The 16,385-nt window shown below is 40.8% G+C and overlaps 2 protein-coding genes across 2 annotated transcripts; both read right to left on the bottom strand.

Annotated features, from left to right (window-relative positions):
• Nucleotides 1-3,475: 3,475 nt before the first annotated feature.
• LOC135603043 (transcription factor MYC2-like) lies at nt 3,476-4,878 on the bottom strand. The gene has a single exon (XM_065094295.1). The coding sequence runs from the start codon at nt 4,861-4,863 to the stop codon at nt 3,595-3,597; it is 1,269 nt and encodes a 422-aa protein (XP_064950367.1). The 5' UTR covers nt 4,864-4,878; the 3' UTR covers nt 3,476-3,594.
• A 1,844-nt stretch (nt 4,879-6,722) lies between these two features.
• LOC135602890 (uncharacterized) lies at nt 6,723-14,839 on the bottom strand. The gene is made up of 10 exons (XM_065094288.1): nt 14,663-14,839; nt 12,000-12,037; nt 10,939-11,016; nt 9,117-9,141; nt 8,982-9,014; nt 8,749-8,870; nt 8,512-8,642; nt 8,173-8,396; nt 7,189-7,445; nt 6,723-6,967 (listed from the first exon to the last, which is right to left on the bottom strand). The coding sequence occupies exons 1-10, from the start codon at nt 14,796-14,798 to the stop codon at nt 6,875-6,877; spliced, it is 1,137 nt and encodes a 378-aa protein (XP_064950360.1). The 5' UTR covers nt 14,799-14,839; the 3' UTR covers nt 6,723-6,874.
• Nucleotides 14,840-16,385: the final 1,546 nt, after the last annotated feature.

The raw sequence follows: 16,385 nt of genomic DNA, 5'->3' as shown, positions 1-16,385 counted from the left end.
ATGAAAACAACAGAATAAAAAGTTTTTATCGGTTATGCTCGTTGATATTTTTTTTTAACATAAATAAGATAAAGTAAATAATAATAATAATAATAATAATAATAATTAAATATTGATTAGATGGTGACGTATCGAATCTATTTATTAATAATTAACGAGTCTTAATTAGTTGGTGAATAGAAATCTAACTTAATCCATTGTTAATTAATGTGACCCTTCGTCCGGTCGAAAGGTCGACGACGTGGACACGACAAAGTGGCACGAATCACGTGGAGACGAAGGTGACGGTGATGAAGCGGTCCTGACCTGTCCGTCTCAGTCTCTGTCTCCGTCTCTGTCTCTGTCTCGTCAGTACGACGCTTGCCACGTCTCAACGTGCATGGTTTGCACGATGGTCAAAGCACGCAACAGCCCGTCTCGTTCCACACGAGACCGCCTTCTGTCTCCACACGTCGCCTCCTACGGAGCATCCTACCGATTCGCCATGACATGCAGACGTTATGGTACGCCCCCACACTGACGTTAGTGACCGAGGGTTGGTGGATGATTATTATATTACATATATGACCGGCCATTAAATATCTTTATATTTACTTTTTCTTCAAAAAAAATCTCAAGAAAATATGATTAAAACAACACGAATCTGAATTTTCTTGAGGGTGACCTGAGAACTTGGAATCCTTCACGCAAGTCTCACCGGCCTTAATCTCGAGCTTCATTCGGGAACCCGTCATGCCCTTGAATTCCAAATTCCAAGATGTCTTGTCTTATTGCCTCAGTGACGATTCAATCATCTCCTTACTTCGAATAGCAAAAAGCATTAGAATCGATGAAGATGGGAGATAAGGCTGAGATGAACAGTTTTGGAGGGACTCGTTGTACTACTTCCCTGAAGAGCCTCGTGAATCTAGAAAGATGGGTTGATGTTGAAGTTGCCGGGAAATATAATACCAAGTCAAGTAAGAGCGGAGACTTTTATTGAAGGAGTTAATGATGAATATAGATAGTAGGTTTGACCCACAGTCAACGTATCGAAACTCAAGTTTCTAGAATGAATTGACGTCGAATCACACGTAGTTTATTCTCTGAAAAGAGAGTCTTGTTTCATGTATTTAATTATTCTTATATAGGAAACGATTTAGCTTGTTTTTTGTGGATACAGAAAAGAGGTATGGAATCAGAGAAATCTCTTTAGGTCTGTCTTCTCGTGTTCGTGACAATAAGCTCTTGTCATGACATGAGAATGTTTCATGTCAAGAACATGCACTGTTTTCCCTATGATCCTAGTGGAAATTTCCCATACCCTAAAACAGCGAAAGTGGAACCAGCAAGAAGACGACTGAAAGGTACACAGAAGCCGGTGGAGGTCATGTTCGCGTGGGCCAGGAGGAGGACGGTGACAGAGACGCATGCAAGTAACAGCCACCTCTCGCTGCCTGTGGGCGTAGCCATCTATCTCACTTCGATGGATGGTCCACCTCATTCGATTCGCCAACCACTGTGTCTGCTGCCATGTCCTGCTGCTCCATCGTCGCAATAAAACGAGCGGAAGAAGGCCTGCTGCGTTCATCCGTGTACGCGAGAATAACGAGGCAGCAGGAAGCACACACGTACGTGTAGCAATTTGATGCAGGCCACCAATTGGGTAGGACCGTGCTACGTCAATAAACTGGAGGATCTCTCTACAAGATCATCAGTAAATGATCGTTCATTATCGGTGGGAGAACCATCCGAGTGTGGGATGTGCATGCAAGGAGAAGACATAAGGTGGTCTGAATGCGTCGCGAAAGCCTGTTGACATGTTATCCCTCTCGCCTGTGGAGGAAACCTCTCGGAGAAAGGGATGGAGCACCTGCAATGGTTTTGGAATCGCATCCTCAACTGTGGGGGCAAATTTCCTTGGGTGACACCATCAGAAAGCAACCACGGATGATGGCATTAATCTGCACAGTATAATCTTCATCCGTCGAAAGAGATGGTGCAGGAAACCAAAACACAAGTCTGAGAGAGATGGCTAATTAGCATTTCCAATAGAAGAATAAAATACAATAAATCTTCATGAGATCTAATATAATTTTACACTGGGAGTAAACTGTTTCTTGTCTTTGGTCTTTGGATCTAATTTAATGTTCAGAAAGGTGTCATCGTCTCACTCTCTATCTCTTCTTCTTTTTTCCTCTGGTCAAATCATCTTGAATTCTTTTGTCATTTTAAATTATTTTTATATCAAAATAATGTAGATGACCTACTCAGACCCACCATCAATCATTGTCCTATAAGATATGAGGAACAGGAGTATCAAACAACTAGTTTTCCTGCAGTCGTCATGTGATCCACCGAGAGCAATTTAGTAGTTTCTGCACACAGATTTGCTGGACTCGGCAAGGAGAAGATAAAGTTCACATGATGGGTGTCTTCTCCCATGTCTTCTATCATCTCTGAATATATGCAAGCCAAAGTGTACCAGTCACAACGCAAGGATGATCGATACATTTTAATGAAAAAACTATTCACACAGGTCGGATGGGTCCAAAGCAATGTGCCAAATCAATCCACCCAATCGTCGAAGCATCAGAACACAAATCTGGTTTGATCGCCTGTCTCACTCTTAACTACGCTCACCGAACGCAGCTCACCGGAAACCTACCATCCGGTAGCCTCTGGTTAGGGACTCGAGACACGCCACCATCCCTCTTCAATGCCACTCCTCCACATAAGGATGAGTAATCTGCATCCAACCTGCCCGCTTTGATTGATGTTGTCCTGCCTGCGTCGAAAGAATCCCACCTCACTGCCTCACCGTTTGCGTTGACCGGATTGACGCAACTCATCATCATGATGTTTATATTGTTTATGTTTTCTTTTTCGAGAACGGATGACATTTGAATCCTCCCAACCATCTGACACATGATATTTGTGTCGTCAATAAAATATTTCTTGTCCTTAGAAATCGAAAATACTTGTAATTTTTTAGATTATATGAATTATGTGTATGATTATTGAATAGTTTGATTCTGACTGCTATAGTGTAATTGGTCTGACTTTTCAACATTTCTCATCCGTTCTTTTTTATGTGTTCTCGACATCCCACACCCCAAAAAACACAATAATAATAATAATAATAGTAGGAGTGAGAGAAAGAAATGTTGCATCACGACAAGCAATCTTCTTTTTGTGTGTGAGATGAGCTACGCAGCATGAGGGCGTACCGAACCTAAGCGGAGAGGCCTCCAAAAATGTTGACGCGAAGGTGGCATGCATGTTATCTTTATTTTCCATTTGGGTTTCACGGTGGTACCGACGCTGACAACGCCCGTCTGACCCACATATTCTATCAAACACTGGTTGTTGTTCCTCCTCCTCCTCCTCTGCCATAGTGTTTCCTTCTCTGCTCAATCCAATTGTTTTGGGGGAAAACCGAAACCTTCTTCTCTACTTGTTTTAAGGTTGTGAGACGGAGGAAATCGAACGGCCATTTGGGGAAGAAAGTTGATGCATTGATGATGCCGATGGCTTATTCTGACAGGGAGAGGCCAAACATGATACACCCAGATTATTAACAGGAACTAAGTACGGTGTGGTGTGATTAGAAGCTCAGCTCTTGTGTAGGATGGCGAGGAGGGCAGCCCTGAGGGTGTCCTCCACTTGCAGCTCGGTCGGCACCTTCACCACCACGTCCTGCAGCACCACGTCCTTGAGGGTCGACACGCTCGCGTGGTGCACGCTGAGCTCCAGATCGCGCAGCGCGCACATCAGCTTCGCCGGTGGGTGGTTCTGGTCCTCCGACTGCACCCTTATTAGCGCGTCATTTCCGAGGAGCTTCACCTCCATCTCGATCGCCACCGTCACGGCGGTCGGGGGGCTGCCGGTCGTCGCCGAGGCGGCGTTGGTGATGGAGGTGGCGGCTTGGTCCGCGGCGGTCTCTTTCTTGGCCATCTTGGCTTCGGCCTCCAGGATCTCGACCTTGGCCTTGAGGTCCTCGATGTAGGTTACGGCGTCGGCCAGCAGCGACGCCTTGTCCATGCGCGACACGTTGGGCACCACCGAGCGGAGCGCGTAGAAGCGGTGGTTGAGCTTCTCGCGGCGCTGCCGCTCCGCTTCGACGTGGTTCGACGTGCAGTCGCGGGAGCCGCTCCCGGGCTTGCGCCCCCGCTTCTTGGGCCGGCGGCGCTCCACGGTCGTACCGCCCTCCGAGTCCGAGTGCTCCGAGTCGACCGACGACGAGAGGCCGGCGCCTTCCTTCCTCACCGCAGGCGAAGGGAATGCGACGGCCGCCAGTGCGGCTCCGGCGGTAGGGGATGCGTCGTTGGGACCCTCGGAGAAGACGGCCTTGGCCTGGTGCACCAGGACCCAGTTATCGCCGATGAGGTCAGGGGAGCCGAGCTCAAGCACGCCGCCGGGGACAGGCACGCACGCCAGGGTCTGGATCCCGTGGAGCTGGGCCTCGCGGCTCCGGTCGCACCCGCACGCCTGGAGGGCATGCGCGCCGGTCAGCCACAGGGGCTCCAGCGAGCCGTAGACCCGCGCGGGGATCGCCCCGCCCCCCACGAACGACCGGCTGAGCGACATGATGTAGAACCACTCGGCATCATCGACAGCATCGGCGCCGGCCTCATCGGCGGCGTAGCAACCACGGGGCCGGCGGTCGGTGGGGCAGCGGGCGCCGCGGAAGTGGCCGTCGCCGAAGGAGAGGACGCGATGGTCGGGGGAGGCGCGCCAGAAGATGGCGTAGGCCCACCACTCGGGGCGGGCTTGGAGGAGGCACTGCAGCCGGCGCTGGAGCTCTGTGGCGGAAGCCGGCTGGTGGAAGGAGAGGGTGGGGGGGGAGGAGGAGGAGGGGGAGATGACGGGCAGCTCCTCCATCGCTGTCTGCAGCGCTGCGATGCAGTCGTATGTGTGCTACGTCTGTGAGACGGAGGGTAGGGAGGGAGTTGGCAATATAATGAACGAGCATAGGGCGCAAGGAAGGGGTGGGTGGAAGAATGGCAGAAGTCTGGTACAATGATTGCAATCTTTGAGGTGGCAAGACGTAGATGGGGGGGAGGAGGAGAACGTGCCATGTCGAGAACGACAAATGCAGATACAATAATGGAGAGCCGCCGAGGAACGGGTGGCGAGCAGCCACGGACTCCCATCCCAGCAGAAACTTGTGTACCCGTTGGTGCAGTGCCGCCACGCCGCATACGCTTGCGGCCTCACCGCTGGGAGCTTTCCCGCCCCCTTCTCTCCCACATCCCCGCCGGGGCCACAAGGGCGGGTGATCTCTAGATGGGGAAGGATATGCCAATGGCATATACCGGAGGAGCCGCAATCGTGGGGCGCGTCGGTCCCGAAGCACGATGTGGTTGTGCTCACGGAGGCGTAATTGTCACGTGATGTAATTGTTTTATAAATGCGTATTATATCATTTGAACCAGCACGGTTCACTAATTAAATCGATCGACTGTTGGAACAACGAAAACACCATCGATTCTCTTTTTTATTTGATTTTTTTTTCCCAATGCATTTAAGTTTTTTTTTTTTTTTATAATAAGAATTAAAAGAGAATAAGATCGACGTGCATTTTTTTTATAGGAGGAATGTTCTGTCGGTACTATCATTTTAATACGATATGCATTTCTCGAATCTATGACCAACATCGACCGATCGATCGATCGTTCGATTGGCGGCGATCGAGCGTTTCCACTTGGAGCATCGGAAGACCAGATGATCTCCGTGAGCCCACATGACAAGGGAAGGATGATGGGGACCTGCAGGGGGAAACCCCACACGGCGCCGCTTTATGATCCGTGCGACGGCAATCCGTCGCTCCATTTTCGTCACGTGCGTGGAACGTCGCCGTCTTGGGACCATCGGCGCTGCTTTATGATACGTGCGACGGCAATCCGTCGCTCCATATTTTCGTCACGTGTGCGGTGGACCACCGCGTCGCCTTCGTTGTCACCTTCTCATTCGACAGCGACCGCTTCTCGCTCGGGATTTCGTCACGTGCGGGATTCGTAGGTCGGTATCGGAGCACGGCGACAACCAGTTATGCGTTCGCATGTACCTCCGACTCGACCATAACGATCTCTGTTCCCAAGGACGCGACGACGGTGCGCTCAAATTGCCTCCATTATTGGCGTGTTAGTAGGAACCGGTTGCGTCCTCCGAGTCACGTGCTCGGTTGCGAGAAAGCAAACGTCACATGCCGGGGATCTCGACTCGACGTTTTGCGTGGGCTAAAGAACAGCAACTAATTAAGGCGCACCAGCATTATTGGCAGTCGATGGCGAGGGTTTGGCAGATTGCAACGACAGGAATCCCTTATCCGATAAAATACGGTTCCTGTTGCTTTGTACCGATGTCGAGGAGACCACAAGCATCGACATCAAATTACCCACGAAAATTAACCATGGAAAGCTGCATTTTTTCTGCACGTTGTCTTCCATGATTCCCCACGGCCATGAACAGTTGATTTATACAGATCACGAGGTAGCACAGCCACTCTTTCAATAATTTGAGCAGAGGCCAAAAACTATTGTAGTGAAATTATGCTGCTGACATTTAAGAGAGGGAAATGGGGGGGTGGGGGGGTGGGTTCAGGTTGACCTGTTCAAATGATAATTGATTGAGAATAAACCCTCAACCCCCCCAAGGGTTCATGGTCTCACACTATTCCTGAAACTATTGTAATAAAATGGTTTTATTAATGCAGTTGTTAGTGACAGAAGAAACAATCATAAAAGGAAATAAGAAAATAATAAAGATGTAGCATTACAAGAAGGGGTAGAGGAAGATATAGTTCATACCCACTGATATTTGTATGATTACATGTAATCTAATATAGATTAAAAAAGAAAACTTTGAGGAACATCGGGGAAAGCACAACAGATCAATCCCTCAAGGAGTATTTCTTCCCGGTGAAGGCCTGGAATTTTGGTTCTTCATTCCTTGCAGCTTCTTCTTTCATTTCTTTAGGGGCATCCTGCAAATAACAAAACATTTTTCAGCTTAGATAAATTCAGAAAGAGTATCGCCATGAACGCATCTTTTATGGATTCGCAAAAGCACATTACTTAAATCGGATCCCATATACCAGCAAGACTACTGGTACTATATCCTTAACATAGAAACCGGTTCGCATTATGTTCCTTTATTATCTATCAGATAACAGAGGCAATGACTAGGTAAGAACAAGTCATCCACCTTCTGTGCTTCTCTGGAAGCATGACTGGAATGTGAACCAAAGACGAGTTTTCCCATATTTTGACGGGAAGAACCACTCTGCGAAGTGGATGGTGTTGACTGCTTTCTGCTGTTCGCGGCTTCAGATTTCCGATCCTTCACTGAAGAAGTAATAGTTGGGGCATCGTCCTTCAGAGGCTTTCCGTCTAACCTTCTTCGGATGCCAGTAAATGGGGTGAACCTGTGTTCATCTTCAGCTTCATCTTGAGCATCCTGAACTGAAACATCAAAACAAGTACCTCTAAGCAGCAAAAGATGATAGAAACTTTAGCATCAACAAGCAACATTAGCTTTGGTCCCTGCATATTCAACTTATTCCAATTAATATAGAAATTGGCCAACTTGAACAAAATAAATGTCACGCTACAGATCAACCAACAATAGACATTAGGATGCTACATTGACTAACTGACAACCGACCTAATTGTAGGAAATATAGGTAACAGAAAACAAGAAAAGTACAAGACAGGAAGCAATATCTTAAAATACAGGGGACGGTATCTCTCACACAACTACCATGTAGAAAAACTTAGAAGGACCAGGTAAAAGGGCTGCTGAAACCCCCCATCATAAAACCGGATACCTCGCTATGAAACAGAGTCCAAACCACACAGTCATGAAGGTACAATGCATGGAGCCTGAACAGATTCTCCCTGAACCGCGCTAAACCATCAATGCAATGGTATCACTACTATGCAGTCTTCACTTAGAACTAGCTCTACAATTGCTTTCTTGAAAGCAAACAGAACCTACAAAGAGTATGATAACAAAAAAGGTGACCATATAAAGCACTTACATTGAAATATTGCAATATTTACGGTATAACCACCAACGGCAATAGTCTTTTTATAAAATGATGTCGTAGATATGGATGAGTCTGACAGATAAGTGAAAAGCAGAATATTATTTTAAGAGGAAAAGGCCAGAGATAGCTTGAATTGAAACCTTGAGCCGGTGCTTTGCTTGTAAAGACAGAAGTTCGTTGTCGTTTAGGCTCTTTGTAATCAAGTGGAGGTGCAAAATCAACCTCGCAGTCTGTCTCAATAATGCTAACCGCAGAAGAAGGCTTTGTTTCCAGAATATCTATGTAATACTTCTTGTTGTTATACCCAACCATGATACTGTCACCAGTTGTTAAACATGAGTAGTTTCTTAATGTTGTTTCCAAGCTGCAACAAATACAAAAAAGATATTGTTAATCAGCACCTCCACTGTACCAGCGGTTAGTATTCCATAAAAAGTGCAGCAGATGCATCTAAATTGATCTGAAGCATGTTCACTAACATGGCCTTGGGATTTGAGATATCCAAAAAGTCTTGTGTGTGCGGCTGTAACTTCGCATATGTACCCTTGGGAAGAGTGGCATTTTTTACATGCACTATATCTCCCTCTTGTAGAAGTAAATTTTGCATCATCTACAAATGGAAGAGATGATTATTAAACAAACTTTTCTTCCAGAAAAAGCAGCATAAAAAATATATTATGAGCATAAACTAAAAAGATATTCTTAGTAGTACCCACCCAATATGGCATGTAAATCATGCCTTCCTCTGCAATGAACTCCAAAACACCACAATGTGAAACTCGCTCTGTGGCAACATTATGCAGCTCAAATAACATTGGGTAGTCAATATGCAGAGCAGCTGCAGAGTACAATTGTCAGCATGATATATCTAGCAAATAAATCATCCACTAGACAAAACATAAGCTGTTGCAGAAGCACAAAGTGACTAAATCAAAGAAGTTTAACATACCAAGACGATCGAGCGCAGAGGGAGGCATTATAACTGAAAGAACAGAAAGCAAATGAATCCATTAAAATCAGGAGGACATAAAGAAGAAAATTTCAGCCAATAATTCTAAAGAGAACAAGGTCACAAATGGCTTACTTTTATCACCAGTTTCCAGCTGTGGCTGCAGAGATACACAGAAATATCAATACTGGTGAAGGTAAAATCTAAACAACTTAAGTAAAACCTAAAATTAATCATAGTGTTTCAAACTATTAGGAACTCAAAATATTTGAAAGCATGTACATTGATATCCATGCATATTTGAAAGCATGTAATGAATGCATAAAAAAAATTCATGTGTTTTAAGTAAAATGCTTCTTTATGATAAATTTTGCCAGCATGTGAATCACGGTGCTTACTGAGTTGTGGTTGCTTATATAATCATTTCTTAATTTTTCAGATTCAAGGATTTCTCTCATTTTTGGATATGTCCAGAAGAACGATTTAAAGTTTTGGAAACTATTGTACATTCAAATTATTTTGTATATATGTTATTTGGATGTTAATATCATGAATTCTTAAGTGGCTATTGAATTTATTGAGATGTCTTGTGAGTGCATTGATTATTGATTGGATCATGTAATAAATTTTCTATGAAAGTTATCTGTTTTGGTTTAGCCTTGCATTCCTCAAGGGAAATATATAGGATTGCGGCATTGTACCATCCCTAACTTTCTGTTGGGCTGGCGGCATTACAGTTTATACGACGAAGGTGGGGGGAAAGGGAGGGGAAGATGCTGACGCCTACAACATAGTGGCGATGGAGTGGGCAATGACAAAGGAGGAGAGAAAGATGTCGTTCGCTGATTAGGTTTCCAGGGGGTTATTGTGTCATGTGCGTGCATTGGGGGTGTGTGAAGATTAGTTGATATGGTTTGATCAAACCAGATTTAGTGAACTAGGTCTGACCAATATCTAGTGATCTGGATCGCTCTTACCCGATTTAAATCAAACGACCACTTAGACCGCTTAACACCTGCATCTAGGCACTCGCCCACCTGGTCCACTTATTGAGCGCTCGAGTCGTGCCTCGCCTCGCCTCACCTAGGTGCTAAGGTAAGCGCCCAGTTGTTCGTTAACTTCACTAGGTAGGAGCCATGCCTAGCTTGGAGTAGTAATTCTTTGGTCAAAGGAGGACTTCCACGTGCTTTTAAAAAGAATAAGAATGCCAAATTAACTTTGGACAGTGGACAGTAATGGGTGGAGAAATCCCGTGTCTTTCCAAGTTGAGTAAAGAAAGGAGAGAGCTAACAAAGCCTCATCACCACTTCTAGTAGTCATAGGGCAGACCTTTTTATGTTTCGATACTTCTCATACTAGACTTCAAAAAATTTTCAGTAACTAATTTTACTGCTCAAAGTTGTTCCATCTAGATCTAAACTCACGATGTGGACATAGTAAAATTATGCAATTTATTTTACTATTGAGATTCATATTATGAGTTATTGGTCTCTTTTAATGGTTTAGTATGATGACGAGATTATCTCTCTCTCTCTCTCTCTCTCTCTCTCTCTCTCTCTAACCCTCATACATATAGGAGGATCATAAACAAGGACTATGCTTAGATGTTATTTTCTTTTTTCTATGTAGTACAATTATTTTAATTAATAGTTTATTTCTTTAGTTGATAGCTTCGAAGGCAATTTCCCCTCGAACAGGAGAAGATCATGTTAGAGGTGTCACTTCAAACATAGGGTTTGCACAATGTACAAAAACAAAGGCAAATCCTCTTTGGAATCATCTTCCCAATGAATAGACTGATGTAATATTTTAATAAGGAATATATTTCCCTAATAAAGTTTATTTTCACTATTAAAATATGCCATGGTTCATCTGTTTTATGAATTTAAACATTTAATTTGTTAGACAAGTTGAATGAATAAAATAAATTATCTATTAGATGAAATAGATCTCAAACCTTATCAATAAAAGATGTAGGGTAGCATCGGTAGGTCTGCTCAAATGTATCTCTATGATAGCCAAACCCTTCAAAAAACTGATACAAAAAAAGAAAAACTGTCAAAACTAGTAAGGAAATGAAAAAAAAAACTAACTAAATATAAAATAAATTGCAAATGAAAATATGCAATGTCAATAATAGTTCCAAAAATAAGTAATAACCATACAAATTGAGCTAAACATGCAAGATGCTATAGAATAGATCTATGTCAGATATAGTTGCATCATAGTTACAGCAATAATAGTGATCAAATTTGGAAGGCTTGTGTGTAGAATAGGGTTGACATTCCATGTGCTTGGTGGAAGTTCAATGTAGTTGACTGAATTCAGCTAAGGAAAAAAATCTGTTGCAACTCATAAGGGGAACTTGGACAGAAATTCTTCATACGTATGAACATTCTTAACCACTTAAGTCAAGTCTCTTGTTTTCTATCCTTTAATCCTACCCAGTAAATAAAATGCCATGAAGAATCAGACTAAAAGCTTATTAAGCATTGAAATAACTTGCATATGTATGATCTATAATGCTTTAAGGGTCTAAACTTTATTCTTTATTTTTTTTTTCATGACTTCAAACTCTGGTGGTGCATCATTAACGGTCAACATAAGCTAGCTACTAATAGCCAGCTTTACCAGTGAACTTGGGCACCTCATGTTAGCATCTGAGCATCGACTGTACTTAACTCATTTCAGCTAGTATCACCTGCAGCACTAGGCATGAAAGACAGGTGCAGAGGACATCCTTGCCAGAATATACGTATTAGTAATATAATCATCCATGTAGAACACATCATGATTTTGTCTAATACCTATTTTTTGGAATCCAGGAACTAAATAACATGTACAATGGATAAGAATTATTTAATGCAGCATAAGCCAATGGACAAAAGAAATGCTCTATCCTCAGCTGAGATTATACATAAGAGAATCTTGAGCAACATTTAAATAAATACTGAAAAGTTCGAGTACAATAGAAATGTTGAAAAGTTAGATCTGAAATTATCATAATGTGTGACATACCATTTTGTACAATCCAAATGCTGCACCCTTTAGATATCCTAAAAAAACCATTGAATCAGAATAATATTAGATCAGAAGACAGATTTGATATATCAAGTATGGTACACGGATAACAGCACGGATACATATATATGATATATATGTAGCTGTGGTTCATAATAAATCATAACACTAGTTAATAAACAACTCTAACTCCAACATTCAGGAAGAATTTACACATATGTTCAAAAAGTTGATAATAATTTAGAAAGAAAGAAATTTGATAGCAGTTGTCATTCTAAATCTAGCCATTGATTACAAACATGGTCCTAATCGATCAGATTTGAGCCTATGGTTTTCAGCAAGTTTTTGTTCAGTTCGTATGGTGTTCTCCTATTAGCTTGGGAATTCATCACAACTTCGATCCTTATTTCTAGTGGCTACTTCAGAAGACCAATATATTTCACCCCAAGAAAATCATGTAGAAACCACCCCTTTGAAATCCATAATTATAGAAATTCTTTTCATTAAATTCAATGTTCATTGCATTTACAATAAAATCTAACAATCGGAAAAAGTCTGCAACTCCTTGGCAGTGCTACTTAATGATGAAAAAGTCCCTTTTCAACCCAAACTTTAGATCTAATATAATCCATTATGTTACTATGAAAATAAATATAAAATAAAAACATATGAGCAATCATGCTGAGTAGGAACCATTGAAAATCATAAAATCACTATTCAATACTCATGAAACACATTCAAATAATTTTCATTGGCATTTCATCTAACATGAAAATGTCTAAAATGAAAAAACACCAATTCATCATAAAGCTCATGAATCAAATAAACAATAGTAATTTTTATGCAGTAGACAAAATCATGCATCAGTCACATGCAACACATCTCAATGACATATGATTTCCCACCTATGTTTTGTATTTGAGTGAGGAACTGTCTTCTGTTTGAAGGAACTTTACAGATGACAAATAAATTGCTAATGACATATTAGTTTTGCATTCTTCACCCATTGGCTTGAGTACCCACTTTCCTCTTCATCTCTCCATCTTCTAATCTATTTTACTCTTTTCTAGTTGTTGTTAGATCATTATTGCAAGAATATGGTGGTTCTAGTTTCTGAAGACTACCACAAACTTTTTGGTAGATTTTGAGATTCTACAGGATTAATCTGACAATGAAAAGGTTAGGATCCATTAACGAATAAAGAACAGATAAATCCGGCTGTATGAGGTGCACATACCATACGTATCCTATAAGCGTCTGATTTTTTTACTAGGTATGTGCAAAATTGATTACTTGAAATAAGTATGAAACAAGTACCTAACTAGATGACATTGTTAGCCAGCACATATCCAATATAGGGAAGAACTTTCAGACTACCAATATTTAAGCCAACACTAGCAATCAATTAACTTCAGCATAACTCTGGTGTTTCGCAAGTAACATTCAAAGGTTGTAAAAATATAAGATACTCTGTTTTGTTCTCCACTGATAGTGCTATATACATAAAGATAAATATACATTTAGGACAGACATATTTATTACTTGTAAATGTACAATTTGGTATATAAAAAAGGCATATGATCCTATCATACTAAGCAATTTAATTCAATTCAGCAACTAAATCCTGATATATTGCAAGTCACCACAGCCAAATTATTTTCTAAATAACTGTGTAACTGACTGTGACAAGTAATGCATGAGTCACCCATGAACCAACAGCCTGTGTCCACTTTTTCTCCTCAATCCTTCATGCTTCCCAACCAGTGCACCTCTAACCACACAAGCAAACCAAATTGAAGGCCTCAGTTGGCCAAACTTTAGTAAAATTTCCATCTGCTAAATTATCTTTCCCAGCATACAGTGGCCTCAAGAATATGCAAATTCTAAAAACCTTTGCGCATCTCAATACGACAATTCAAATGGTTCTTTTCTACCTGAAAACTCTCCCTTCGTTTCTCACCATGCAACATCAAAAAGACAAATGCCAAAACTATATATCAGAGGGCGTTAATAACATATTTTGCACATTAAAACCATAGCCTGACTAAAATTTACATAAAACCTAAAGGGATCTAGTACACTTCTAATCAGAATCCTCATGATCAAAGTGTACAAACACCTTAATCTACAATAAACAAGCGTCCATCCTCGTTGAGTAACTGTTAATGTTATGCGAATTCCAAGCCGAAGTAACAACGACCTATGCATAAGCATGAAAAATATCCACATATAGGCACCAACAATACGCAAACATATATCATGTGAACCCTAAATGAAATGCTTTTCTGGTTCTGCAGTTGTAGATAGTAAGGCGTTGCTCTAGACGTAGTTGACATAAAGGGTTTTAGTTAGTAGATGAAAACGTGATTTCAAGATAAATCTCCCGATTCCACTGACTTCAACCTAATCGCAGGCTTATGCACCTAATTAGGTTTCATCTTGAATCACTTCCTCTACATGTCGCTTGTCACCGACGAAGCAAACATCTACCGAGACCTAACCCTAAATCAAGATAAAATCAAGAATCAGAGGCACCAAACTCTCGACCAAATACGTGATCTTCTAGCGAAAATTCGGTAATAGAAGAACACCAAATCGAAATCATCAGCAATCGGTACCCAACTTCGACGCAGGTGACGCAGAGAGAGAGAGAGAGATACCGGAAACACAGCGAGAAGAGACGGGGGCGAGCGATGGAATGCATGGAGGGGAGGAGTAGGACAGATTATATAAGGGTTGAAGCACGTCGAAACCGAGTCCGAGAAGGAAAGTTTCGAAACGAGTCGGGCTGGGCATCGACAGCCTCTTTCTCCTCGTCAGAGACGGAACCAAACGAAACAACATTAAGTATGACGAGACGCTGTTTCGAATGTCGATATAAACCCATTACCGGTCGGCTGCGGAGGAGGAGGAGCGACGCGGTTGAACCGGTACTGTTCTAAATCGGTTCAATGAACCGGTTCACTGTTCTAAACCGGTTCAAAGAATTCTGAAATAAAAAAAAACTCCTCAATAAATTCTCGGTAAGATGGAACCATATAAACAAGGAGAAACCGGTACCATCCGATACGAGCAGTATATACCGGTATGATGATATACTGGTACGTAAACCCCCCGCTATCGAATGGATCGTGCTACAGTGCTATAGTAATATACTGTAGCAGTACAGTAAAAGGAAATCGTTCGATAAACTCCGATGTATCGCTCGGTAAGTCGATACCGTACCGACCCAACCTCGAAACACTGATACAGTACGATGTTGCATATCTACCTTGTTAAATAGTAAGATTTTTTTTCTGGGTAAATTATCTTGATAATAAAAATAATTAAATATGAATATAATGATCTTAGATTAAACTTATGCAAAAGGGGTTTTCTAACATTTACAGGATATTCTTTGTATTATTGTACTTATTAGAACATTTACCATTTATAATAGATTCTTTTTATTATTGTACTTCTCATAGTATTAGCATATTCTTTGCTAGGTTAAACCCCAAATAAACCTGAGTTAAGTTATACAACTAGAGAATTAGTACTTAATACTTAGCCACATGCACTAATCAATCAACCTAACTTGGGTCATACTCAAAATTAAATTTTAATATATTTAGAAGTATCTTAAAATATTATAAAATAATAATTAACCCCAAATTTTTTTAATGAAATAACTAATTTAAATTCATGATTCTAAAATTAAAACTAATTAAATCATAAAAATGAAACATAAATATGTCTAGATAATAAATTAAAATTATTATTAATATTAATTTAACTAATCATTCTAACATTATAATTCAATGATCATTATTTATTAATCATAAAATTTTAAAATTAAAATAATTATTACACATCATACAAATTCTAATAATTCTAATATCAAATATTTTAAATAAAAACATGTAAGTAAATAGTAGAGTATCATGTCTCTTCTCGGGAAATCCTCTCCTCAACCGAGAACATTGAGCTTTCTCCGAAAGATAAGTAGTATTTTTTTTTTAATTCATATTTATTTTGGTTGCACATATAAATATAAAATTATAACATTTATTTTTTATGGTTCACACACAAAAATAGAATTTAAGCTATTTACTTTCTAAAAATCATATCACACATTAGAAAATAAATAAATTAATTAATTAATACATAAATTAATTAATAAAAAAACTTATTCGTATGATTAAGGAAATTGATTTTAATTATTTTCTTAATCGTACTATATAAATAAGGAAGCTAATAATTTAAATAAAGTAATACATTATATATAAAAACATTTACCATTTATGATATATTCCGAACCCCAAATAAACCTGAGTCAAGTTACACAACTAGAGAACTAGTACTAGATCGATAGATAGTTTGGGTTTTGATTGCTAATTGGCT

The sequence above is a fragment of the Musa acuminata genome, chromosome BXJ1-1 (genome assembly GCF_036884655.1).
Source record: "Musa acuminata AAA Group cultivar baxijiao chromosome BXJ1-1, Cavendish_Baxijiao_AAA, whole genome shotgun sequence".
NCBI lineage: Eukaryota > Viridiplantae > Streptophyta > Magnoliopsida > Zingiberales > Musaceae > Musa > Musa acuminata.
This window is presented reverse-complemented; position numbering and strand designations above follow the sequence as displayed.

Bases quoted from the DNA above. Each gene is read 5' to 3' on its own strand.
- LOC135603043 (XM_065094295.1), bottom strand. From the start codon at position 4,863: ATGGAGGAGCTGCCCGTCATCTCCCCCTCCTCCTCCTCCCCCCCCACC.
- LOC135602890 (XM_065094288.1), bottom strand. From the start codon at position 14,798: ATGCCCAGCCCGACTCGTTTCGAAACTTTCCTTCTCGGACTCGGTTTC. The intron at 8,643-8,748 runs GTGGGTACTACT...TTCCATTTGTAG, and splicing joins TGATTTACATGCCATATTGG to ATGATGCAAAATTTACTTCT. The intron at 8,397-8,511 runs GTTAGTGAACAT...TATTTGTTGCAG, and splicing joins ATCTCAAATCCCAAGGCCAT to CTTGGAAACAACATTAAGAA.